General features: G+C 44.4%; 1 protein-coding gene across 1 annotated transcript; it reads left to right on the top strand.

Annotated features, from left to right (window-relative positions):
- The first annotated feature begins 3,342 nt into the window (after nucleotides 1-3,342).
- tcp1 (t-complex 1) lies at nucleotides 3,343-27,660 on the top strand. Its single transcript, XM_033025412.1, has 12 exons — nucleotides 3,343-3,485; nucleotides 5,949-6,034; nucleotides 8,192-8,320; nucleotides 8,964-9,061; nucleotides 10,753-10,863; nucleotides 11,595-11,776; nucleotides 13,140-13,266; nucleotides 15,675-15,850; nucleotides 17,579-17,702; nucleotides 22,814-23,006; nucleotides 23,245-23,408; nucleotides 27,054-27,660. The coding sequence occupies exons 1-12, from the start codon at nucleotides 3,413-3,415 to the stop codon at nucleotides 27,268-27,270; spliced, it is 1,680 nt and encodes a 559-aa protein (XP_032881303.1). The 5' UTR covers nucleotides 3,343-3,412; the 3' UTR covers nucleotides 27,271-27,660.
- Nucleotides 27,661-27,934: the final 274 nt, after the last annotated feature.

Raw genomic sequence — 27,934 nt, 5'->3', positions numbered from 1 at the left:
GGCATTCCCTTTGTTAGGGATCGACTTCGGGAGCTCCAACCGCAGAAGCTTCGACCGCCCCGATCGCGGGAGCTTCGATTGCCCCGATATGGGGGCTTCGATCGCCGACTGCAGGAGCTTCGATCGCCCCGACTGCGAATGTTACGATTGCACCAACCGCAGGAGAAAAGGAGGAAAGAAGGTACAAGTATTTTGCCTTCCATCACAGTGGGGAATGTGAGGTCGCCGATGGACCAAAATGGATGTGCTGCCTGCACTGGTGAGGACTCCGAGGGAGTGCCGTGAGTGCAGTGATCTCAGTGTTTGCAAGGACATCGCTCCATGAGGAAATCCTGGTGTCTAGTGCGAGTGTGGATGGCTTTCTGACTATTCGGCGGACAGGGACTACAGAGGAAATGGCATAGGTCAGTACAACTCTGGTCACATCACGGTGAAGGAGTGTGTGTGTGGCCTGGACATTGAACTGATGGCTGTGGGTCTCCGCATATGCTGTAGAGAACTACATAAAGATTATCTTGTTGCTTTTTTTTATGTATGACTGTGTGGTAAATCAAATTTCACTCTACCTCAGTACATGTGACAATAAAGGACCGTTGAACCATTAATATAGTGTTGAAACAAGTAACTGCAAATGCTGGTTTACAAAAAAGGGCACAAAGTGCTGGAGCAACTCAGCGGGTCAGGCAATATCTCTGGAGCACATGAATAGGTGACGTTTCAGGTCAGGATTCTTCTTAAGAACAGAAAAGCCTGAAGAAAGGTCCTGCACCGAAAAGTCACCTATCCATGTTCTCGAAAGTTGCTGCCTGACCTGCTGAGTTACTCCAGCACATGGTGTCCCTTTTTTGATGCATTGTTGCTTTGTCTTCATTCTTCCATATAGAATATGGCCTGTAACTGCAGTGTACTGAGCTGGTATTTAAGACAAACATTTATATTTAATAGTCAGGTTTATTGTAAGTTGCAGAAGTACAGTGAGATACAGGTACAATGAAAATCTTACTTGTAACAGAATCACAGGCATAGATAAAGAGTATTGACAGGTTGTATTATGGGCTTGTTTGGCAACTCAAATGTCCAGGAACCAAGGAGATTACAGAGAGTGATGGACACTGCCTGGTCCAACACAGGGACTGACCCCACCATCGAAGGCATCTACAGGAGGTGCTGTCTCAAAAAGGCATCCTGTATCATCAAAGCCCCACACCACCTTCACCACACTCCCATTTCGCTACTACAATCAGGAAGTCAAAAGACTGGAGTCTGAAAAATGTGACCAGCAAGTTTAAGAATAACTTCTTCTTAACGTCATCAGGCTCTTGGACACTACACACTATTAACCTCAACTAGGGACTGTCTTTGGTTGCATTAAGCACTTCTGAGATTTTTTGCACTAGAATTGTGGTTATTAATTTATGGGTTTTCTTGTTTATCGAATATTATATATGTGTTTTGTGTTTACAGACTGGTTATGTTTCTGCAAGTAAGAATTTCATTGTTCTGCTCTTGCTTACAATGAACATTGAATTCTCTAATTTTAAGTAACTTCACTTTACACTCCCTTCCCCTCCCTCTTGCCTTCTTCCTCCACCCTAGTTGTTTTACCAGTTCCACATGTCTCCACATTGTTTCTCTTGAGATCACACCTTCCCTAGCCAAGCAACACCCTACCTGAGGCCATTTGTGGCCAGCCCTGATTGGTCCTGGTATTATTTTCCTGCCAGCTCTTCACCTACCCCTTTCTCCAGAGATGCTGCCTGACCCGCTGCAGCACTTTGTGTAGGTATGTTACAAAACTTACCTTCAGCGGCGCTGCAGTTCTGTCACTGGCCGTGTGCGCGACTTTGACGCCTTTGAGGGTAGGGGGCGGGTTTAAAATGCAGTTTTCTACCGCATGTCCTGGATTATATTTTCTTGGGGAGCTAGTTAACGCTGAAGATTTGTTCCAACTGCCGTTCTGTGAAAAAACATTTTTAATCGTTGGACCATTTCAGCGCTGGAGTAAACTAAAAAGACGCTTCTAATGCCGTGAACGCCGACAACGGGGACGGATTTCAGGTACGGGACAGCTAAAGGAAAGCCGTTTATTTTACATATAAACGTGCTTCTTAGGATGACCTTAATCCACATTTTACGTTGCGAAAAGGTGATTTAGGCCCCATACGAACCGGCAGTGTTTTTCCTGCCAATATGGGGTTTAAATTCACCCCAACCGCAACGTTCCAATCGATCGCGTTCCACAGAATACCACTCGCAAGATGGTTTAACTGGCCATTAATTTATAGGATTTAAACACTAAATTCCTTCCATTTGGCCTATAAATTCATTACAATGAGATTTAAAAATCATGTTATATTGTGAATTCTTGTGTGAATGTTATTTGGACATTTAGGCTATTTAAAAATGTTAATCTTTTCTTAAGAAATGGATAGATATTCAGATCTAGTAATTGAATTTTGTAATTAGCTACAAATGGGTAACTAACTAACTAATTATATGCTTTAATTTCAGGTCATCCAAGTAAGATTGTTTCATATTTGTTTCAGAATGCTTCAATCTATAATAACTGAAAATTTCTTTCCGTTCTCTTAATTTTTAAGAAAGTTATGGCCATTTGACTGTCCTCGATCACAGCTTTTGTGTTAAGTCAATGGAAAAGCAATAGGGAACAAGATGCTAATTTCCGAGTATGAAAATGGCCATAACTTTTTTAATACTGACGATATGAAAGTGAATTAGGTGTCAAATTAAACTTCTTTTTATGCTTTATCTGATGGGATAAATTGCAGACTTGATTTATAAAATCTCAAAATGTTGTAACATTGCTACTTTGTGTCTACCAAATGTCTTGCTCTGTAACTGTATATTTTTGCACTCACGAATTATTTCTTTGATGTCTTTTTATTTCCCTGTCTTGCAGAATTTATGGTGTTGGGTGTTGTCTGAGTATGTCTGCTGCAAGCAAGATTTTCGTTGGACCTGTACCTCACTGTAGTTGTGCACATGACAAAACTCGACATGTGTACTGTATAAACAACAATTTTGCTATTTTTTGTTTTTCTCCTTGTGCCTCTCGCTGGTTTGAAGTGAATAGTAGGAGTGGACTGGTCTGCTGTTGGCGTCTGTTCCACCTGTGGGCAGCCTTGCAGCCAAAGATCAGCCATCCTTGTTTGCAGATGCTTCCCTGACACCTGACCCGGGCGTCATCACCCGGGCAACGGAGGAACGGCAGAAAAAAGGGGGGGGGGGGGGCGAAAAGAACCACAATTGAAAATATAATTGTCGATTGCCGGACAAAACAGTTCTAAACCAAGAGGTAGATGTAATAAATGTGTTTAATTTACCACCCGACAAGAGTGAGAGGGGAACGTCCCAGAGTTCTCCGGGGCCTCCACTTCCTCTGCGTTTGAAGATGGCTGCCATGGAGGGAGCGTTAAGCGTGCTGGGGCAGCGCACCTCTGGAGACTCCATCCGCACTCAGAATGGTGAGGGCTAGAGGTGGCAAAGGACAAGATAAGATATGACATGACAGCCCGCGAACTCTCCATCCCGGGGTGATAGCCTGTGTGGGGGGGGGTGGGAGATACAGACACGGCCGCCGGCCGGCCCGCCCGGGAATGTTCCAGAACCTTCTCCGTTGTTCTCGGTGCGGCCGGCGTGGCGCTGGGCCGCGCGCTGGGCCGAGATGATCGGGCCGCTCCCTGTCTCGGGGCCGGGGAACGAGCGAGGGTGACAGCCTCTACCCCGCGGCTGTGGTGGGCTGGGCGCGCTGCCTGCCCACCACTCGCTGCAGCGACCGGCCATCTCCGGGCCATTGCCCAGAGCCGCCTTCCTCGTGGAGCCCCACTGACGGGCACAACCTGCACTGGCCCGTATTATTATGATTCAAAAGGTGGCATTAGATAACTCGGCATCAATAAAGGTGGATAATTTGATTAATAGATAAATTGTGTGATAATTTATCGATTAATCAAATTAGTACCGTAATATCAAATTAATATTTATCTTTTAAAACCCTTAATTTATAAGAGCACGTGCATCTCTATAATATACTAGACCAAGTGCAGACCCGTTGGGTCTGTTCCCCCAACGTGCGGTTGTGGGGGGGAGGCGGCATGCAGCGTCACACACTAACTACCCCCCCCCCCCCCCCCCCACCCCCCACTCACGCTAATGGAGGGGAGAGGTGGGGGGTAGGGGTGTGTGGAGGGGGGGGGGGGTGCTTTAGGGGAGGGACAGTGGGGGATGGGATGGAGGGGGAGAAAAAGAGGGGAGAGAGAGGGGGGGGGGGGAGAGAGAGGGGGGGGGGGGGGGGAAGAGAGAGAGTGCCTTTTTACCAACCCAAACAACCATTTGCAGGCAGTGCTTTTTTACCTCTAACCATATTTTCATTTTCAAACCAAATTAAGGGTACTCACAGTGCTGTAGACATTTGTCAGTGTCATTCAGAGCTCTGATTGAGGCACACCACTTGCAGAGACTGATTGAGGCACACCACTTCCTGGTTTTATAGTCCCTCCCCCTCCCTCCAGCAGGGGCAGCAGAGAGAATGGGTAATTTTGTGAAAACATTAATATCTCTCAATTTTCATCGACGGGAAAAATCCTCGGCACACATGCGGCGGAGGGGGGCTCTGAGCGAGGTGGCCAAAAATGACGGCCGTAGGTGGTGGCGTACTCTCGGAAATCGCAGCACGGAAAGCAAAAACCGGTCAAGAACAGACTTTTAGTAATATATAAGATAGATAGATATACACATACAAACGGTGAAATTAGATACCTTGGTATGAATAAAGATGGATAAATCAACTTAATGGATATATTGAAGGTTTTTATGTTTTTTATATTGATTTGTATATATATAAATGGATTTGTGGATAAATATATATATATATCCCTCCATTTATCCATTAATCTAATCATTTATCCATCTTTATTCATGCTGAGTTATCTAATGCTGCCTTTTTAATCTTAATGTGCTCTAGAATTTCGCCACTGCAGCTGAAATCTGAACACTTGAATTAATACAGAAAAAAGCACAATAAGTGCTGGAGTAACAGCAGGTCAAACAGCATTCCTCGTGAACATAGATTGGAGACGTTTTGGGTCGGGACTCTTCAGTCATTATAGGGATGGGCTTGAAGAGAGGAGAGGCAGGACAAAGCCACTGTCTGCCCAAACCTTCCACGGTTGTCCTGCCACACACCCCCTTCCAGTTTTCTTCTCTCCGCCCTCCCCCAATTAGTTTAAAAAAGGGTCTCTGCCTGAAAATCACCTATCCATTTTCTCATAGGATGCTGCCTGACCTGCTTAAGGGGCTGTCCCACTTGGGCGACCCATTCCGCGAGTTTGCCCTTGACTCGTACTCTCAGCATGGTCGACACGAGGTCGTAGGGGGTCTTTGTAACTCTCCTTCATGCTCGAGAGTAGTCCCCGTGTACTCGAGGCCTCAGCTAGGTCGCGGTGTATTTTTCAACATGTTGAAAAAAATGCCCGCGAGTAAAAAAAGGTCGCCATGGGAAAAAATCGATACTTTTTTTACTCGTAGGTTTAGTCGTATAGGTCGGCATGTTAGTCGTAGGTAATCGAGGGTAGTCGTAGATAGGCTTCATCATGGTCGAAGGGAGGTTGAAGGAGATCGAAGGAGGTCGCTTTCACTCTCCACTATTCGGTGTCCAATTTTCCCGAAGTTAGTCGTAGCTAGTCGAAGCTAGTCTTCAACAGTCGAAGGAGGTCTTCAACATGACATTTTTTCAAACTCTCCAATTAGGTCGCCCAAGTGGGACAGCCCCTTTAGTTACTCCAGCACTTTTTGCTTTTCTGCGTTTTATTTGTTGTACTGGTATGGAACAGTTGAATGGGCAGTAATGCTGAAGTGATGACGATGATTATCATTTGAAAGTTTATTCTAATTTGCTATCTTGCACTGTTATTTATATTTTATTTTAGTGATGGCAGCAGCTTCTATTGCCAACATTGTGAAAAGCTCCTTGGGACCAGTTGGTTTGGATAAAATGTTGGTGGATGATATTGGTGTAAGTAGAATATATTATCTTTTTGTATAGTCTAATTGGCAATTGAGGAAGGGAGAAAGTGTATAGGTTGGAGGAGGGATGGATACGGAAGTGGCGGCGCTGCCTTGCAGCTGCGGCTCGCCTGCAGTCCGTTTGTATTTTCTTTTTTTGTTTTCTTTTGTCCCGTTTTTACAGTTTGTTTCGGTTTATTTAGTTGTGTATATGTGGGTGTAACATGTTTTTTGACTTTTCCTTCGGGGGGGGGGGGCGACCTTTCTTGCCGTATCCCCAGTCTCCGTGTCCGTCTGCGCTGAGGCCTAATGGAATAAGCTGGCGGCCTCCAACTGCGACCGAGCTCGAGGCTCCGGAGGCAGAGCCAGGACTTACTGGCCGACTTCGGGGCTGTGGTTGTGGTCCGACCCAACTTTCGACCCGACTTTGGAGGCTCAGCCGCGGGCCAGTGGACGACATCGTCGGGAGCTCACAGGTTGGTGACCTGTTTTTCTGGAGCTCCCGCAACTACAGCTGCGTCCGCTGGACTGGAGGGCGGCAGCTTCGGCAGCTTCGACCGCCCTGGGCCGGGGAGTTTGAACCGGCCCGTTTGCGGATCACGGATTCAGCCGCGGGACTTGCACAACATCACCCGGCCGGGTCGCAACATCTGAGGCCTGGATTGCCTCGGCGCAGAGGGAGAGCAAGGAGGGAAGAGACAATGACTTTGGGACTTTAAACTGTGTTGAGTGTTTGTTTTGTTATTTATTCTATGTTATGACTGCAGGCTAAACCATTTTGTTGCACTGAAAAGTGCAATGACAATAAAATTGAATCCAATCCAATACAGTTGGGGCGAGGGAAGAGGATGGATGCTTGAGGGCTGGGCAGGGGAAGGGTGGAGAGTATCACGGTGGCCAAGGCTGAGGTCCGGCGAGGTTATGCCCCTAATTTTAGGTTGGATTGCAGAAAGTTGTTGGGAAGAGCATTGATGGTCCAAGGTTTAATTTTTAAAGATCTCTGGTTTTCTGTGCCTTGTTTGCTTTAAAATAAAATATTTACAAAGCAATCGTCCTGTTCATTTTCCCCGGGGATCTGTTTCTGGTAGTTAAATCCGAAGATTTCAGATTTTACCTTGGTTGAGTAATCACAAGGAGGATATGTTACACTTTTATCAGTTCCCTTTCAGTTCTGATCATGGATCAACAACTGAAATGTTTCTCTTCTTGCAGATGCAGACTGCTGCCAAGTCTTTTCAAATTTTTGAAGCTTCTTATTAAATGTAACTGTAATACTGTAATTATTGATGAAAGTAGCATAGTGGCACAGCTAGTAGAGCTGCTGCCTCAGTGCCAGAGACCTAAGTTTGATCCTGACCTTGTGTTCTGTTTGTATGGAATTTGCACGTTCTCCCAGTGACCGTGTGGATTTTGCTTGATTTTTTAAACTCTAAAATACTCCATCAATGAACTAAAATACATGCATTAGGAATTGGCGTGCTTAATAGCACCGTTGGACATAACTGGAAGAGAGAAAATTGGGGAAACGTGTACTTTACGACTTGTTGGTCAGAATCAAAGATCCTATAGCTCTTTGGTCAGAATAACATCCTGATCTTTGGCATCTGATGAGATTGTGCCTGCAGACACAGGAGGCTGGAATCTTGACCAAAAGCAGCTGCAGGAAGTCTGGGTCAGGCGCGTCTTGGGGGGTGCAATGTTTTGGGACAGGGCCCTTTGACGGGGTTATTTCAGAATATCTGCAAAATTCTGAGAGAAAGTAAATGTTTAATTGCTTTCAGTAGCAGCACAATGTAAAGTAAATTGATTCTGTGATTAGTGACTGAACGAAAGATTCAGCATGGAAACAGATGGTGCATGCTGACTATTTAACACCCATTCACACCTATTCTATGCTGTCCCACTTTCTCATCTAATCCCTACGCATTAGAGGCTTTTTGTGGAGGTCATTTAACCTACAAACACGCACACGGAGTACATGCAAACTCCACGCAAAAGCCAGGATGGAACCTGGTCTCTGCTGTAGGACAGCAGTTCTATTAGCTGTGCTGCCCTTAGAAAATGTTTATGATATCAATGAAAATAAGTTTTTTAAAGTATCTCAGGGAATGAAATATTGAATTTTTGGGCATATTTCCAAATTGTATAAATTTCTGATCTTGTGCAGGATGTCACCATCACCAATGATGGAGCCACAATTCTGAAGCTGCTTGAGGTAGAGCATCCAGCTGCCAGGGTATTATGTGAACTAGCTGAACTTCAGGACAACGAAGTAGGAGATGGCACAACATCAGTGGTGAGTGGTTTTTATCAGGTGTTGATCTGTTTAAACATTCAACAAAGCCTGAAATATCTTCATTTTTCTGAAATATGTTTGATTGATTTAGCTATTTTACTTTGAACTGGGGTGGGGGTTGCTGTGGGGTAGGGTTAGGTAAGTTATCAGTAAGTTCCAAGATTCAGAGATTTCACTAATTCTGGGAAATTAGTACATATTCTTGTGAATGTAATATATTACACGATCGAATTTGTGAGAATATGAGAATTACGCAATGCCCGCCAGACTGCAAGTAAAATGGGGCAATAGGGTCTTCACCGGGAGAATAGTGATTCTCTGGAATTGTCCGCTGAAGAGCACAGTGGGGTCACAGCTACTGTCTTTTTTCAAGAGAGACTGGTACATTTTTAGATATTAAGAGATTCAATAAATATTAATGCGAGAAGGTGGTGTCCAAGTAAATAATTAGCTGTGTAATTGAAGGCAGAGCACATTTCGAACTGAACCCTGCCTTTATTGTTCACACTGTACTTAAAAGCATTTCCAGGATCTTAATTTTGTACGTGGGTTAGATATGTCTGTCTTTGAATTTGCTGTTTGTTTTTGACCATGGGGAGAATCGTCGTTACTTACGATTTACAATCCATTGTTCTTAATGCAGGTTATTATTGCTGCAGAGCTTTTGAAGGGTGCAGATGAATTGGTCAAACAGAAAATTCATCCAACATCAATCATTGGTGGTTATCGTCTTGCTTGCAAGTAAGTTCTGTCGATCAGAAGCAGGCTGTGTAATATATGTAGCTTACAGTATACGTAGATTTTAACTAGCTATTAACAAGCTCTATAATTTGCAAGCTGTTAAAATAATTGCTGGCCCTATTCCTGAGTCAGGAATTATACAGCATGGAAACAGGCCTGTTTCCATGCTGTATAACCACATGTGATTTTTTTTTTCTATTACAAATCTCAAATTGTGGAGTACAGAGGCAAAAAAAAAAAGACGGGTCTTTGTCCCAAACATTATGGAGGGCACTTTACATAGCCTCAGTTTTTATTCGTGATTCTAAACCAAATATAGCTGAATTTTTATCTGGACATTTGTATTGCTGAATCTTGTCCATTTGATAAATAATTGAAAATTATTAAACCCACTTCGTTTGGCTAGCTCGACTTATGTGGTGACTTGCTAGTTATTGTTTGTGGGGAGAGAAATATTGCCATTCACAATATTGTGCTGAATTTATTTCTGCAAGGAATTATATGGCAATACAGATGTTTATGTAGCTAACTCTAAACTGTGGGATTGTTCCAGTGCAAAAGGGAGCAGATAGAACCCCACTATTTAAGAAAGGAGAGAGGAAACGAAGAAACCCTGGACATGGTGAACATTTCAGTAGCAGTTGTACAGCATAGAAACTGGACTTTCAGTCCACTTTGTCTTCCTGTCAGTTTTATCTATCTATGCTAATCTCATTTGCCTACACGAGGTTCTTAGCCTTCCATGCCTTGAAGATTCAACTACTTTAAATGCTGCTTAAATGTTGTAAGTGTTCCTGTCTCCTCCACTTATTCAGGTGGTACATTCCACAGTCCAACACCTATGTGGAAATACCTCCAACTCTGAGTCCCCTACAAACCATGCACCTCCCTTCTTAAATCTATGACCTCTTATCTTAGACACCGGTGGGACAAAGATTTTTACTGTGTCTTAACTAAGCAGACCCAGCCACCCATTCCTTCTCTCTGGAGATGCTGCCTATCCCGCTGAGTTACTCCAGCATTTTGTGTCTTATCTTCGATTTAAACCAGCATCTGCAGTTTCTTCCTGCACATGGGATTAGTTTAGTTTGGTATTATGGTCAGCACAGACATCATGGGCAAAAGATACGCTGGCAAATCAAATTCCCAACCAAACGGAACGCATCGTGGCTCGGTCTCTTTCGATAAGATCGATACTAAAAAATGTTGACCGAAGGGTGTCTAAGAGAAGGTCATAGATTTAAGGTTGTAGGTATATGGTTCAGAGGCGGTCTGTTGCTGTGGTTGCACCGTTTTATCTTCTATCGACCCCCGCCCCCCTCATAATTATATATGCCCCTTTTGGGTCTCCTCAGCCACCCCTACGGCAATGGAGACAGCCCCAGCCTATCCCTATTTGTAACTGAAATGTCCTCGTGAATCTCAGCTGCTCCATCCCCAGTCAAAATATATCCTGCCTACTTTGCCGACCAGACCTGTACATGGCATCAGAGCGTTAGATGTAGCTAATGTTTTATAAAATCGCACCACAACATCCTTGCTCTAATGTTTTGCGCCTTGGCTAAACAATTCCCCTGTGCAGCCACATGCTGAGATTTAGTTTAAAAAAAAATTATATTGTTGTTTTCTTCTTTGCTTTTGTAAATGCTTTTGAATAAAGTTGAGGTAAAATGTATATATTTTTTTTACAGGGAGGCTGTCCGTTACATCCAGGAAAACCTGACTATTAATACAGATGAGCTGGGCAGAGAGTGTCTGATCAGTGCTGCTAAAACATCTATGTCCTCAAAGATAATTGGAGTGTATCTTTCTAATGAAAGTGGCTGAGCTATTTTTATGTAACTTTTATTCCCAGTTGATTTCACACTGTACAAAATGGTTCTGTTATAGGTGGCATAGTGGCTCTATTTTTATTTTGACCAATTTTTACAAAGTAGCTTGCCCTTGTTAGTAACCAAAACCTATTTGCTGTAATGTTTCAACATATCTTGTATGCCTGTTGATTCCCACAACTCCAGCAGTTTAGTTTGGTTTATAGATGCAGGCCCTCAGCCCACCAAGTCCACATCAGCCATCAATCACCTATTCACAATAGTTCTATATTTTCCTCTCTTTTTCATACCGTCCCTCCTCACTAGTGGCAATTAACCTACAAACCCGCACATCCTTTGAGACGTGGGAAGAAACCGGAGCTCCCGGAGAAAATCCACACGGTCACAGGGAGAATGTGCAAACTCCACGCCCAAGGGCAGGTTCGAAACTTGATCCCTGGCACTGAGGCAGCAGTTCCAGCACCTGCACCACTGTGCAGCCCTAAACGTTGGCAGCTTGGTTTGTGTGGGTTAGAAATGCTGCAATGATGCAAATATCCACAGCCATTTTATGCCTAACGTGTTCATATCTGACCTGGTATTGAGGAATAGCATATTTAATACATATTTCCATCATTTATATAAATTTTGAATTTGCTTTATTTGGTGTATTATGATTATTTTTTAAACTCAATCCTTACAAACCTTGACCTGACATACAGCGATGCAGACTTCTTTGCCAATATGGTGGTGGATGCTGTTCAGGCAGTAAAATTCACAGATGCCAAGGGCCAAGCTCGATACCCAATCAATTGTGTTAACGTGCTAAAGGCACATGGACGCAGCCAAAGGGAGAGCATTTTGGTGAATGGATATGCAATTAACTCTACTGTTGGTTCACAAGGTAGTATACAAAGTTTTTTCTTTTTTCTTTTATCACTCCAGTATTTACAGTTGAATGTTTCACCTTAGTCAAAGAATGGAACTGTGTTCGATATCAATCTATCAAGCGCTTCAGGAAACAGTTGATGGTTTTGTGGTATTCCAAGGGTGTCAGGTGTTGCAAGCACAATTGTATGTTCATCCCATAACATCCTAGAGCTGTGGGTATTATCTGTCCCATCAACTGGACTATTGCAGGTTCAATCCCATTTGAGTTCTTGAATATATTCACGATAGAGATCAACACATTTTGAGAGATTGAGGGGATTGAGATATTTGGTTAGTGAAGAAAAGTGTGCAGGGGTAAAATATGTTCTTATTGAATGCCAGAATGGGGATGAGGCTGAATAGCCTATTTCTGCTTCTGTGTTTTATATTCCTTGATTAAGGCTGTTTAACATTAGTGACCGAGAATAAGCCAGTTCGGTATTCCGAAAAAAGCAAGGAATCTTGGGATTTGTCAAAGGTCATTTGAGAATAAAAAAAGCGAACGCGGTGCCTGGTAGCAGGGGAGAGCGGGGTGTGGCAGCGAGAGAGAAGGGGCAGATGCAAGTGGGGGACAGGGAGAGACGGTGAGAGGTTGGGGAGAGAGGTTTCAGTTAGACAACCATTGGTAAAGCCATGGCTCGTTGCTTCGAGGAGAGTCGAGAAAATGTCCTCAATCGAGAGATTGCAACTTCAGAACCCCCTCGTCTCGACCGTGCTGGAGATTTCCGCGGGCGCAAAGAACAAATTACCTAAAGTTTGCGTTGAGTGAACTGAGTGTTCTTACCGTCCTCGTCGTACACTGGCGTTTTGTGAGTGGTTGAATCCCGGGATCGAGGAGTCAGTGCCCGACAGGTGAGTGCCTGGTGCCTCTCCGCTTGCCGCTGGAAGAACTGACATCTCTGCTCCGCGGGTCGGGCGCTGCCTCCTCCTGAGCATTGCGATGCCTCACATCAGCTCCTGGTCCCCTGCCGCCTATCCGGATAATGTGACCGACGTTGATTGAGCTGAAGCTGGGATCCAACCACTCATAAAAAGCTGGTGCAGAGCTCGAAATTAACCGTTGCCCGGTTGCCAATGGCCACCTAAAGTCCCGCCGGGCAACCTAAAACCAGTGTTATTTTGGACTTTTGATGCCTTCCCCCACAGCGGGAACCATTGTGGGGGGATGTTTTTATGTTTACTGTTAAATTCTTTGATGTTGTGTCTTATCTTTATTTGTGTGCTGCAATGGCAAGTCAAATTTCACTACACCAATTGGTGTATGTGATAATAAATGTCCTTTGTCCTTTGTATTACTTTAAATTAAATAAGATTAACTGAAACGTTCTTGTGTTTAGGAATGGTCAAAAGAATACTCAATGCTAAGATTGCATGTTTGGACTTCAGCTTGCAAAAGACAAAAATGAAGCTCGGCGTTCAAATTGTCATCACTGACCCTGAAAAATTAGACCAAATTCGACAGAGGTATGACAGGATTGCTGAGATGAACTCCCTTGACAATAACTGGTGAATGCTGTATCTTTAAACCTCTAAATTTAAAGAACTTGAGAGATTATCTTGAAGGTTGTAATAATAATTTCTTCAGATGTTTGGTTTTTCAATTGACAATGAGAAATTCGTTTTTTCTCTACTGCCCCTTCTCTCCTTACCTTGCACCTGTCTCATAGAAACATAGAAAATAGGTGCTGGAGTAGGCCATTCTGTCCTTCGAGCCAGCTCCGCCATTGAATATGATCATGGCTGATCATCCAAAATCAGTACCCCATTCCTGCTTTCCCCCCCCCCCCCCCCCATATCCCTTGATTCCTTTATTCTAAGAGCTAAATCTAACACTCCTGAAAACATCCAGTGAATTGGCCTCGGCTGCCTTCTGTGGCAGAGAATTCCACAGATTCACACATTTCACCTCTGGGTGAAAAAGTTTTTCCTCATCTCAGTCCTAAATCCTCAGACCTGAAGAGGGGCAAGCTCAGGATTGAGGAGCACTTCAACAACAACTCCGACCCCCGACGCATGTGGCAAGGCATCCAGGCCATCACGGACTACAGACCCTCCAACACCACCCCCACATCCAGCGACGCCTCCTTCCTTGAGGAGCTTAATCACTTCTATGGCCGCTTCGACAGGGACAATCTAGAGACAGCCACCAAGGCTGTGCTACCTGCCGATCACCAACCCCTCACACTCACTGAGTAGGACTAATGCACGTAAAGATGCTGGCCCTGACGGCATCCCCGGGCGCGTGCTCAGGGCCTGTGCTGCGCAGCTGACAGACGTCTGGACTGACATCTTCAACCTGTCACTTGCCCAAGCAGTTGTCCTCACGTGCCTTAAAACCACCTCCAACGTGCCAGTGCCAAAACACTCCACTGCGGCAAGCCTCAACGACTTCCGCCCAGTTGCACTTACCCCCATCATCACCAAGTGCTTCGAGAGGCTGGTCCTGGCACACCTCAAAAGCTGCCTACCCCCCACACTGGATCCCTGTCAGTTTGCCTACCGCAAGAACAGGAGTACAGAGGATGCCATCTCAATGGCACTTCACTCCGCCCTCTCCCACCTCGACAACATAGACACTTACGTAAGAATGCTGTTCATCGATTACAGCTCAGCATTCAACACCATTATACCATCAAAACTGATCACCAAGCTCGGTAACCTGGGCATCGACCCCTCCCTCTGCAACTGGATACTGGACTTTCTAACCAACAGACCCCAGTCTGTTAGGTTAGACAAGCACACCTCTTCAACCCTCACCCTGAACAGGGCTGTGTGCTGAGCCCCCTCCTCTACTCCCTCTTCACCTATGACTGCACACTGTACATGGTACTAACACCATCATCAAGTATGCAGATGATACAACGGTGATTGGCCTCATCAGCAACAACGATGAGTCGGCCTACAGGGAGGAGGTCCAGCACTTAGCAGCATGGTGCGCTGACAACAACCTGGCCCTTAACTCCAAGAAGACCAAGGAGCTCATTGTAGACTTCAGGAAGTCCAGGGGCGGCACGCACACCCCCATCCACATTAACGGGACGGAGGTGGAACGTGTTTCTAGCTTCAGGTTCCTGGGAGTCAACATCTCCGATGACCTCTCTTGGACCCACAATACCTCAACTCTGATCAAGAAGGCTCACCAGCGTCTCTTCTTCCTGAGGAGACGGAAGAAGGTCCATCTGTCTCCTCAGATCCTGGTGAACTTCTACCGCTGCACCATCGAGAGCATCCTTACCAACTGCATCACCGTATGGTATGGCAACTGCTCTGTCTCCGACCGGAAGGCATTGCAGAGGGTGGTGAAAATTGCCCAACGCATCACCGGTTCCTCGCTCCCCTCCATTGAGTCTGTCCAAAGCAAGCGTTGTCTGCGGAGGACGCTCAGCATCGCCAAGGACTGCTCTCACCTCAACCATGGACTGTTTACCCTCCTACCATCCGGGAGGCGCTACAGGTCTCTCCGTTGCTGAACCAGCAGGTCCAGGAACAGCTTCCCCGCGGCTGTCACTCTACTCAACAACGTACCTCGGTGACTGCCAATCACCCCCCCCCCCCCGGACACTTATTATTATTTATTCAAATCATTTGCTATGTCGCTCTTCCAGGGAGATGCTAAATGCATTTCGTTGTCTCTGTATTGTACACTGACTGACAATTAAAATTAAAATCTGAATCTGAAATGGCCTACCCCATATTCTTAAACTGACCTGTGACCCCTGATTCCCTCTTAAACTCGTTCATGAGACCCTGCACCCTCCTTCCACTTTCCATAAAATAAACTTGCAATATCAGCCTTGCTGTTCCTCCTGAAGTGTTCATTTTACATTTTGGTGTGCAATAGAGATACTAATAATTCTGTATTTTACCTGCAGAGAATCTGATATTACCAAAGAGCGAATCCAGAAAATTCTGGCTTCGGGTGCCAATGTCATTCTAACCACTGGTGGCATAGATGATATGTGTCTAAAATATTTTGTGGATGCTGGTGCTATGGCAGTACGTAGATGTCTAAAGAGAGATTTGAAGAGAATTGCAAAGGCAAGTGGAGGTAAGATCAAGAATCAGGTTTGTTGGTCTGACTACCTCTTTAAGCAACAACCTGTTATGGAAATTTACCCTTGCAGAATTCACAAATCACTGCCAAAAAGTCTGGGATTTGGAATAAAAATTGACTTATGAAATTTACATGAAAAGAGTAAATGGGTAAACAAAATGGATGGCTCAGCTGGTAGAGATACTGCCTCACAGCGCTAAAGACCCAGGTTCGATCCTGGCCTTGGGTGCTGTCAGCTGGAATTTGCACGTTCTCCATGTAACCGTATGGGTTTCTTCTGGGTGCTCTGATTTCCCCCCACATCCCAAAGGCTTGTGGGATGGTAGGTTAATTGACATTGCTGTAAAATTGCTTGTGCAGTGTGTAGGGAGGAGTATGCGAAAGTCACAGAGCTGCCATGTAGTATGGATTTTCCGTATTTTGTACGGAAATGCGATAAGAATATGGATGTACGATTTATGACCGCACATAAAAAATAATAGTTTTTTCAGCAAAATGGCACTGTAAAAATACTGATTTCCTCAGGCAAATACTGATTTTCAGGTACTAGAATACTGAAACGCTCTGACAAAACTTGGCAGTTCTGAAGTCATATAACATGGAACTAGTGGAAATGGATGATCGGTGGTTGGTGTGGACTTAGTGGGTCAAAGGGTCTGTTTCCATGCTGTATCTCCAAAACTAAACTAATTTACAATTTGCCAACCTGCACTTCTGGAATTTTGTGCAGATGATGCAGCTTTGTGTTGCTGAAAACATTATCTAGGAATACGATGACCCCACCCCGTAAAGCAGGGTTTTTCTGTATCTGATCACATCTGACTCATTTGCATCTTTAAACTTCCCTGGTAAATAAATAGTGACTCTTCATTCAGCTGAAGAGTAGATTTGTTTCATAGTTCCTCGAGAGTGCTTCATTGCCAAATGCACAGAGAATGGAACAATGAAATTCCTACTTGCTGCAGCTAAACAGGCACATCAGTGTAAACAGAACAAATAAATATACAATAATACAATAAGTGATCAGTTATACAGGATATCCTGGCAATAATAGTGCAAGATTATTTATGTAGTGCAGTCTAAATAGATCCTATTTCCTAGCACACGCTCTGTCAGATTCTATGCCATGACCTTGCAGGTGCGCATCTTATTAGGAGTTTTGTCAGACCTTGCCTCCTGGTTAAAATAATCTTCCTCGAAACCCTTGCAAATCTCCTAACCATTGTCTTATATAAACCTCTGTCTGATTCTAGGAAACTTTGTTAAAGAGTGAAGTTTCTCACTATCTGGGTCCCTTGTGATTTTGCATATTTCAATCAGACCGCACCCCCTCTCAGCCTTCTCCAAAATATATATTTAACCATTCTACCTACTTGGCAAACAGTGATACTGGTAACTCACCCCTCTATTCCCCGCTAGTGGAACCACATTCATCCAGTATGGCAATCAGAACTACATTCAGCTGAAGGTACACAAAAAAGCTGTAGAAACTCGGCGGGTGCAGCAGCATCTATGGACCGATGGAAATAGGCAATGTTTCGGGCCGAAACCCTTCTACATTCAGCTGAGATGCACTTAGGGCTGAGGACTTGATGTGGCATAATGTTCAGCATCATTCTGAGGAAAGAAATAATCTGTTTCACTCTGCATTTTAATGCCATTTGTGTATCGCTGCATTGATTAAAGGCAAAGGCAGACTTCAACTGTTCCTCTTGTTTGCAGCAACATTCTGTTCAACACTGACAAACCTGGAAGGAGACGAGACATTTGAAGTTTCAATGTTAGGCCAGGCGGAAGAAGTGGTACAAGAAAGAATATGCGATGATGAACTAATTATGATTAAAAAGTAAGTGTCCGCTGGGAACCATACCTCGCCATTATGCAATTCCCATAAATGCCTTCCTAATTGCTTGTTGCAACTTGGCTTTCAGATATTTGTGTAGAACATCAACACTCTCACCATTTAAAAAACATATTCTGCTGTAATGTTAAGTGGACACCACCCTGCACAGTATTCCACTTTGTATTGCATCTGCCATGTTGTGGAAGCTGGAATGTTTGATATATCTAAGATGGAGATAAATTCAAAGGTTTGTGAATTGAGGGTTGTGGGGAACTGCTGTAGAAAGGGTTAATCAACTGTGATCATATTGAATGGGGGGAGACTGGCAAGGAGCCTAGTGGCCTACTCTGCTATTTAGGTCTATACGGCTAGAGCACTGGCAGCACAGTGCTGGCACACAACGCCGGAGACCCGGGCTCAATCCTGACCTCGGGTATTGTCGGTGGAGATCACATGTTCTCCCTATGACCACATCAGTTTCCATTGGGGTGCTCAAGTTTCCTCTCACATCACAAAGACATGTAAATTGCCCCTAGTGTGTAGGGCATGGATGCAAAAGCGGAATAACATAGAACTAGTGTGCACGGTTGATTGTATATCGGCATGGACGCCATGGGGTCTGTTTCCGTGCTGTATCTCCAAAGCTAAAAAAACAGGCATATAATCATACAGCACAGAAATGTACTTTTCGACTCAACTCGATCACACCCATGTTAGTCCCATTTGCCTGCATTTGACTCGTATCACTCTAGGGAATTTCAAATATTCAACACCTCCAACATATTCCTTATTCCTAGTTGGTTGAGGAGATCTACACTAGGCGATGTGTTCCACCAAAATATATTGCTCGGTGCTTCTAAATGCTTTGTGGACATTGAGGACTATGTCTAGGTTGTTTCAGTCAAATTTAAGATTGATTTATTTCTAATTCTAATCTGGGATTATTTGCGATCTTTGATTCTGGAACTCCCGTTTATTTGCTGCCACACTTATCAGTAGTGTGACCAGTTATACGCGTGGGATAAAGAAAATTCAACCATGTCTTATTACAGCACTACTATTGTGTTGATAGTAATGACATGGTCTGACACAAGCCTCATGCTGTTGCATGTACTCGCTACACAGAGTTGTTTAGGTAGCAGGCTCATTTAGAGTTAAGTGTCATGGGTGAAGAGGCTAAATGATGGTTTGCTGATAATACAAAGCTGGGGATGGGAATATGAGCTTTTACGATGATGCTGTGTGGTTTAGTTGGGTGAGTGGGCAGATGTAATTTAATGTGGATAAATGTGAAGTTACCCACTCTTAATGTAGGTATGTTGCAAAGCGTACCTGAAGCGTCGTTGAAAATCTGCCGCTGCGGGTGTGCGCGATTTTGGCGCAGTTTAGAGGGGGGCGGGTTTAAAACGCGATTTTCTCTAGGCTGTTCAAATCGAAGATGTTCAGCCTAGTTAATTATTAACGAAAAATCGCTGGAAGACCCCGTCGCAAAAGCTATTATTAGTTTTAAAGGCCTCGTATAATAGTTATAGTAGTTTAAAAATCAATCTCTAAACCCGCGACCACCAGCAACCGCAGGGTCTCATAGAGCAAATAACTGAAGGAAGGTTGTATATTTTTACATTAAAAAGGGCTTCTTAAGATCCCTTTATACAAAGTTTAATATTGCGAGTAGCTCATTTTGGACCCATTATATCCCGCAGTATTTTTCTCGGCATTTGGGGCACAAATCTAGCGCAATGTGAACGTTCTAAACCAGCGCGTTCCACAGGGACCCACTGGAAAGCTGATTTAAAATGGGCATTAATTTACAGCAATTGAACACTAAATTCCTTCCATTTGGTCTATAAATTAATGTAAATGAGATTTAAAAATCATGTTTTATTGTGAATTATTTGTGAATATTATTTGGACATTTAGGCTATTTAAAAATGTTAATCATTTATTAAGAAATGGATAGATGTTTAGATCTAGTAATTGGTCTGAAATTAGCTACAATTAGGTAACTAACTAATTATATGCTTTAATTTCAGGTCATCCAAGTAAGATTATTTTATATTTGTTTCAGAATGCTTCAATCTATGATAACTGAAAATTTCATTCAGTTCTCTTAATTTTTAAGAAAGTTATGGGCTTTTGACTGTCCACGATCACAGCTTTTTTGTTATGTCCATAGAAAATCAATAGGGAACAAGATGCTAATTTCCGAGTATGAAAATGGCCATAACTTTTTAAATACTTGAGATATGAAAGTGAATTAGGTGTCAAATTAAACTTATTTTTATGCTTTATCTGATGGGATAAATTACAGACTTGATTTTTAAAATCTCAAAATGTTGTAACATTGCTACTTAATGAGTTGTAAAGCCCAGAAACGGGTCCTTCAGCCCACCATGTCCATGCTGCCCATTGTACCTATCCACACTTGACAATTCATGTACTCATCTAGATGTGGATTCAATGTCATGGGAGAACCTGTCTCCTCTCCAGGCAGTGCTTCCAAAGCTCCAGTCACCATCCTCCCTCCTGATTGCTGGTGGGGCCAAGCCAGAGATCACACCCTCAGTATACAGGGTGTCCTATTTAAAACTGAAGGGTGGTGAACCTATGGAATTCTCTGCCTCGGAACAGTGGAAACTGAATTACTATTAAAACACAAAGTACTTTTGCTATAACACCAGGTTAAGCGCTCAACCAAGAAACCAAGCCTAAAGCCAAAGTCGTAAATAAACTGTTTATACGCACTTATTACTATAGGATAATAACTAACTCTATGCAATAATAAGCTGTCTACATGTTAACAAGCACATAAAAAAAACCTTCACAGGTGTTTTGTTGAGTTAGGGCCATGATACCTTGGGAAGTTTCAACAGTTAGTTCTGGTGTCCTAGAACCCCTCAATACCTGCTCTCACCACCTATGCTACCAGTATCTACTAAATAAAGGAAACTATAGATGATTAATTCACTCGCATCCTGTCTTACGCTTATCTTAACCCATCATTAAACAGTTGTAGCGCCACAAATGTCAACCTTTCGTATAAGACTGGGATACATTTAAACGGAATATACTTACAAAGAATATACCGCGCGTTATACATTTCCTTCTGCCACCATCCAACACTACCAAATCCACCTATTAGCTTGCTCTGCTACCTCTGACATCTCCTTTACGGCCTGGCACAAAATGAATATCTACGCTCGGTCCTGATGCTTACTGAATTCACCTGTGCTCTCCATTCAATTGCTGCAGCTATACCCTTCAAGACCTGGTTATGCACCGACCAAGAGAAAGACTAGTCTTACATCCTGACAAAATATTCCTCAACAGTGCCACCTCTAAACACAAGGGACACACTGTGCCCCCGCCTACCTACTGCGGTTCTGCGGTGATAATAGCACATCATAAATAGTCCCTATAAGGAAACTTACATGACCCGCCTCCATGCATCAGAGGTCCCTCCAGCTAAACCTCCTTTTCTACACTTTCCCATTCATCCATTGCCCCAGCTTAACCTAGATCTCGTTGCTTCCTCCTGATGATGTACCTGTCTACAACCAATTTCCTCCCCTCTATTGGGCCTACTTAACTCCACACTGGTTTCCCACTGCTAAGTGTTTAGGGCCTGTCCCACTTTGGCGATTTTTTGTTTTTGTTTTGTTTGTTTGTTTTTTTTGGGGTCTTTTTTGTTTTTTTGTACGATTACAGGCGACTGCCACAATTTTCAACATGTTGAAAAATTTTCGGCGACAGTGGCGACGTAGGTGTTGTCGTAGGTGCTGTTGTAAGTTGTCGCTAGATGTCGTAGGTGAATTCCATTAAATCTAGTCCCTGGTGTACCACCTAGTCGACGTCAAGCTACCGACAACCGGAGTCCCAATCTTCGCAACTTAGGACGTCCACCTATGACCACACCTGCGACAACCGAAGTCAACCTACGTCCACCCTGCGACAAGCTACGACAAACAACGACCCTGTCGGCGACAACTGAAGACAATTCAGTCGTCGGTACTTGTCGCCGGTTGGAGTAGGTAGCCAATGGAATTCGCCGAAGTCTGCACCTACGACGAGAAGAGGAGCTACGTCAAGCCCAGTCGCCGAAACCGTTGTCGCCATCGAGTGTGGCAGCCTCGCCAGCAGCTGTTCGTCCTTTCACCCTTTTCTGTTATTTTTAGTATGTTTTAAAGGGTCCATTCTTTTTTATGTGATGGGGGGGGGGGATAGGGGGAAACTGTTTTCCAGTCACTTACCTGGACGGAGATGCGTCTTTTCTCCGAGTCACATCTTCGCGCCCCCCACCCCCCTCGTGGCCTACCAACTGGATTGGCGCGGCCTTTCCTGCCGGAGACTGGCCAGAGCTTCAGCAGCAATGCGGCACTGAATTACCATCGTGGAGCGGGGACGATGCCTTGCCGGGATCGCCTGTGTTGAAGCTCCGACGTGTTGGGCCTGCTGACTTTAACACCGTGGAGCTGTGGTTTGCGGAGGTTCTAGCTGCGGGCGGCGCTGAAGCGGCCGATTCGGAAACTCCAAGCCGCTGAGTGTGTTCTTCCGTTCAGACGCCGGAGCCCCGATCATCCCAGCGAGAGGGCCTGAACATCGGGCCGCCATTAGTGGCGACTGCAGAGGGCGCAAAGACCCCGACCACCACGGGTGAACAAAGAGGAAGATGACTGAACTTTATTGCCTTCTCTCACATCAATAACATATTTTCTAAGTTGCTGAACCTGTTCAGTGTCATCCAACTTCCTGTTATGCCAAAAATAGCCATGTTATGGATTGCTCCTTTGTACACATCAGATTTCCTTTGCTGGTTTTAGATATGTATTTGTTAAGCTTTGTAATTTGTTTTCCTCTAAACCATTTATTTTCATCCACCAGCCCAGTTCTCTCTTTGTCTTTCTCAATGCCAAGTTCTGTTTGATAATTCCTTGTCATGTACCTTGGTTTTGCACGAATGTGTATAACGTTTGTGCTAGTATAAATTAAAATCTCTTTCAAATTGTGACTTGCTGACCACTTCCGTTGGTGCAGTAAATTTAAAATGAGTAGAATTTAATTTTGTCTTGTCACGTGGTGCTGTCATTGATTGGGCTTTTCATCTTAATTTTAAGCACAAAGGGTCGTACTTCTGCTTCCATTATCTTGCGTGGAGCAAATGATTTTATGTGTGATGAGATGGAGCGCTCCCTCCATGATGCGCTCAGTGTGGTGAAGAGAGTTCTTGAATCCAAGTCAATTGTGCCAGGCGGGGGTGCTGTGGAGGCTGCCTTGTCCATCTACTTGGAGAACTATGCAACTAGTTTGGTAAGTAATTTAATTTAAACACTTTGCACTAAAAAGTTAATGTATAGCTTTCTTGTTTACCTTCCTTTTCTATATTTAAATCATTTTATCTTTTGATACCAGTCGAGTTGCACTACAAGATCATGTTTTTAAAAAAAAAAGGGAAAGGTTGGATTACTTGTCACTGATTTATTTTGGTGAAATTGACCTAAAGTTAGTGAGAATATTTAAAGTATTTGAAAAAATGTTTTCCATTCAGGGATCACGTGAACAGCTGGCAATTGCTGAATTTGCCCGAGCCCTGTTGGTTATTCCAAAGACTCTGGCAGTAAATGCGGCTCAGGATTCCACTGACTTGGTGGCAAAATTGCGTGCATTCCACAATGAAGCCCAGGTTAATCCTGAACGCAAACATTTGAAATGGTAAGTACAGATTTCTGCTTCAGTTAGCATCTGTCATCTGTATTTGAGATTGACCTGCTGAATGACTTTCAGACCAGAGAAAAGGCTGGTTAAACAAAACCTGTTAAAAGTTGAATTGTATTTTTTATTTACACGTTGTATAGTAGCCAAGGCTCCTATTTTTTATTTACGTGCTGTATAGTAACACAGGCTCATTTAATCTGCCCAAAATTCACATTTCCAGTATCTAATAGGACTGGGGGAAAGGATAATTGGGCAAGTTGGCTTTGCAGTTTGAAGAAGGGTCCTGACCCGAAATGTCACCTATCCATGTTCTCTAAATATGCTGCCCAACCCACTGAGTTACTTCAAAACTTTGTCTTAAGCTGTCTTTCTAGTTGTCTTCTGCCTCATCCTATTGCATGGAAACATGGAATCAATATAGTTACACAGTATTCAAAAGGGAACTGCAGATGCTGGAATATCGAAGGTACACAAAATTGCTGGGGAAACTCAGCGGGTGCAGCAGCATCTATGGAGCGAAGGAAATAGGCGACGTTTCGGGCCGAAACCCTTCTTCAGACTGATGGGGGGTGGGAGAAAGAAGGAAAAGGGGAGGGGGGGAGGAGCCCGAGGGCGGGAGGGTGGGAGGAGACAGCTAGAGGGTTAAGGAAGGGGAGGAGACAGCAAGGGCTAGCAGAATTGGGAGAATTCAATGTTAATGCCATAAGGACGCAAGGTCCCCAGACGGAATATGAGGTGCTGTTCCTCCAATTTCCGCTGTTGCTCACTCTGGCAATGGAGGAGACCCAGGACAGAGAGGTCGGATTGGGAATGGGAGGGGGAGTTGAAGTGCTGAGCCACCGGGAGTTCAGGTAGGTTTTTGCGGACTGAGCGGAGGTGTTTGGCGAAACGATCGCCCAACCTACGCTTGGTCTCCCCGATGTAAATCAGCTGACATCTAGAGCAGCGGATGCAGTAGATGAGGTTGGAGGAGATACAGGTGAACCTTTGTCGCACCTGGAACGACTGCTTGGGTCCTTGAATGGAGTCGAGGGGGGAGGTGAAGGGACAGGTGTTGCATTTCTTGCGGTTGCAACGGAAAGTGCCCGGGGAGGGGGTGGTGCGGGAGGGAAGGGAAGAATTGACGAGGGAGTTGCGGAGGAAGCGGTCTTTGCGGAAGGCAGACATGGGGGGAGATGGGAAGATGTGGCGAGTGGTGGGGTGGAGGTGGCGGAAATGGCGGAGGATTATGTGTTGTATTTGGCGGCTAGTGGGGTGAAAGGTGAGGACCAGAGGGACTCTGCCCTTGTTGCGAGTGCGGGGATGGGGAGAGAGAGCAGTGTTACGGGGTATGGATGAGACCCTGGTGTGAGCCTCATCTATGGTGGTGGAGGGGAATCCCCGTTCCCTGAAGAACGAGGACATTTCCGATGCCCTGGTGTGGAATGTCTCATCCTGGGAACAGATGCGGCGTAGTCGGAGGAATTGGGAGTAGGGGATGGAGTCTTTACAGGGGGCAGGGTGGGAAGACGTGTAGTCCAGATAGCCATGTGAGTCAGTGGGTTTGTAATGTATGTCGGTCAGGAGTCTGTCCCCTGCGATGGAGATGGTGAGGTCAAGGAATGGTAGGGAAGTGTCGGAAATCGTCCAGGTGTATTGGAGTGCCGGATGGAAGTTGGTGGTGAAGTGGATGAAGTCAGTCAGTTGTGTGTAGGTGCAGGAGGTGGCCCCAAAGCAGTCGTCAATGTAGCGGAGGAGAGTGTCAGTGGCTGGGTATAGGTTGCTCCTCTGGTCGAGGAAGAACCGGAGGGCTCCGAGGCCATCCTGGTGGGGGATGGAGGTGTAGAGTGACCGGACATCCATGGTGAAGATGAGGCGGTGAGGGCCCAGAGAGTGGAATGCGTGGAGAGTGTCTGAGGTGTCTAGAACATAGGTGGGGAGGGATTTGACCAAGGGGGATAGGATGGAGTCAAGGTATGTGGAGATGAGTTCGGTGGGGCACGAACACGCAGAGACAATGGGTCTGCCGGGAGAACCGGGTTTGTGGATTTTGGGGAGAAGGTAAAACGGGCCGTGCGGGGCTGGGGAACGATGAGGTTGGAAGCTTGGTCGGGCAGGGCGTGGGAATTGATGAAGTCGGTGATGGTGCTAGAAATGGTGGCCTGGTGCAAGGGTAAGTAGGAGGAGGTGTCCGAGAGTTGGCGCGTGGCCTCAGCTTTATAGAGATCGACGCGCCAGACTACCACGGCACCTCCCTTGTCGGCTGGTTTGATGACCCAATCTGGGTTTTTGCGGAGTGATTCAATGGCAGTGCGTTCAGAGGGGGAAAGAAAGTGGAACACAGTAGTTCCACTTGCCTGTGTTGGCCCATATCACTTCAAACCTTTCCTCTTCATGTTCAATACAGAAAGGAAATAGACTGGGAAAACATTTATTAAAAAAAAAAAATCCCAGAAGATTTATAAAATTAAGAAATGGGACACCTTTTGTAAGGTGTCAGTGACTTTTTAAAAAAAAGGGTGTTTACATTGAATTGTTAAGTTTTCTGTTTAGTTTGGGCAGGGAATGGAGGGAGAGTTGAGTGTTTATTGTCCTATGCACCATGGAATGGAACAATAAAATTATTTGCTGTAGTTTTTACAGGCGCATTAATGCAACACAGCTATGCTAGGTAACCAAACAGTATTAGCGCAAACCAAAGTGCATTGTGCAACCTTATACAAAGTCTATATTGGGTTGGTGCTGAGGTAAGGTTAAGGTTGTGCTGGGTGGTTCAAGAGCCAGATGGTAAATGGGAAGAAAGTGTTCTTGAAACGGGAGGTAACAGTTCTCAGGCTCCTGTACCACTTTCTCAATAGTAGCAGCGAGATGAGAGTGTTGCCAGGCTGATGTGGATCTTTAATATCAACTGCCTTCTTGAGGCAGCATTTCCTCTAGATCCCTTCAATGGTGGAGAGGTCAATACCTCTGGGCTGGGCAATGTCCACCATGTGCAAGGACAGACATTGTGGGCTAAAGGGCCTATTTCTGTGCTGCGCTGTTCTGTGTTCATGTTTACTGTAGATAAAAAGGCAGCTTTGAAGCAGGAATTGGTGAGGGCAAAAGCAACTGTAACAGCTACATGTGCATTAGAATTTAGCTCTGACATGGCTGTCATTTTGATGGTCTTCAAGGGTTTTTATCCAACGTTGCTGGGTAAATTCTCTTGCTGACAAGAGGCAGAGAAGTCTATTGGAGCTAAAAAAATATTTTCCTTTCCCACTGTAACAGGGTGACAGGTTTGACTTGATTCAAGAATGTTGAGAGATGAATGGAAAAAGGAATGAGATTTAGGGGTGGTTTATTGTGGAGCTCATTGGTGGTTTGGGAACCTATTGTGTCGCAGCCAAGCTCCAAGTAAGATCATTACAAAGATTGACACAAAGAGGTGGAGTAACTCAGGCAGTATCCCTGGATAATATGGATAGGTGATATTTCCGGTCGTGACCCTTCTTTAGACACCAATTCATGTACTCCAGAGCTGCTGCTGAGTTTGTGTCTTTGAAATCCAGCACCTGCAGTTCCTTGTCTACGTTTTATAGCAAAGGTTACTTCATCTGATTGCCAAGCCTAATTTTAAAATCCCAATTTGAAATATGCAATACATTTTTCTTTCTTAAACAGGATTGGCCTTGATTTGGTGAATGGCAAACCGAGGGACAGCAAGCAGGCTGGTGTGTTAGAGCCAACTATGGTGAAAACAAAGAGTCTGAAGTTTGCAACTGAAGCTGCTATCACCATCCTTCGCATTGATGATCTCATCAAGCTTTATCCAGAGGAGAAGCAAGACAAAGGAAAGAGTTACCATGATGCAGTTCAAAGTGGAGAACTGGATGGTTAAAGCAACTATAGTACACCCATATCTGTCAGATATAATTTGTACTCTGATGTTAGTTAGTAAAATTACAAAGTAAAATGTTCCCATCCCTATTGTTTATGTTACAGTACACATAGTGAATATTTAAGTTGCATCCAATGTGTAAATGAGGTAGGATGAAAATCCCCATCCTGTTGTTGTTTTGGCCTCCAGTGACCTGAGGGAGGAGTGTCAGTTTCTCAGCTGATAAATTGTGTGCCCTTCATTTCTGGCTTGAATAAACGTCATAAAGAATAGAAATGTTGTTATCAACTTGAGATGAAACAAGCCAAGAATATTTTCACATATTTGTGTTATGAAATGGTGAAACAAAATCAATAAATCTGTAAGTTGTACAGCGCCAGCTATCTTGAAGACTTGTTGCACTTAAACATTCTCCGTGTGTATAGTGCTGTGAAGAATCATTCATCAGAATGTGCTGCTGCTTGTGTGAAATAAGCTCAAACGAGGCAGTTTGGATAGGTAATGGGTTCATCTAGATGCATCTTAAACATCATTGCTTTTATTTTTGTGGTACAGGAAGATCTTTCTCCCACACAATCCAGACTTTGCAACAGTGATTCATTCTTTCTAGGTTTGGTTAATCATGCATGTGTAAAGTGGGAGCTTGGACATGTGCACAAACCAA

Source organism: Amblyraja radiata, chromosome 8 (genome assembly GCF_010909765.2).
Source record: "Amblyraja radiata isolate CabotCenter1 chromosome 8, sAmbRad1.1.pri, whole genome shotgun sequence".
In the NCBI taxonomy this organism is placed as follows: domain Eukaryota; kingdom Metazoa; phylum Chordata; class Chondrichthyes; order Rajiformes; family Rajidae; genus Amblyraja; species Amblyraja radiata.
The sequence above is the reverse complement of the archived record's forward strand: the minus strand, read 5'-3'. Positions and strand labels throughout refer to the sequence as shown.

Bases quoted from the DNA above. Each gene is read 5' to 3' on its own strand.
- tcp1 (XM_033025412.1), top strand. From the start codon at position 3,413: ATGGCTGCCATGGAGGGAGCGTTAAGCGTGCTGGGGCAGCGCACCTCT. The intron at 15,851-17,578 runs GTAAGATCAAGA...TCTTGTTTGCAG, and splicing joins AATTGCAAAGGCAAGTGGAG to CAACATTCTGTTCAACACTG. The intron at 23,007-23,244 runs GTAAGTAATTTA...TTTTCCATTCAG, and splicing joins AGAACTATGCAACTAGTTTG to GGATCACGTGAACAGCTGGC.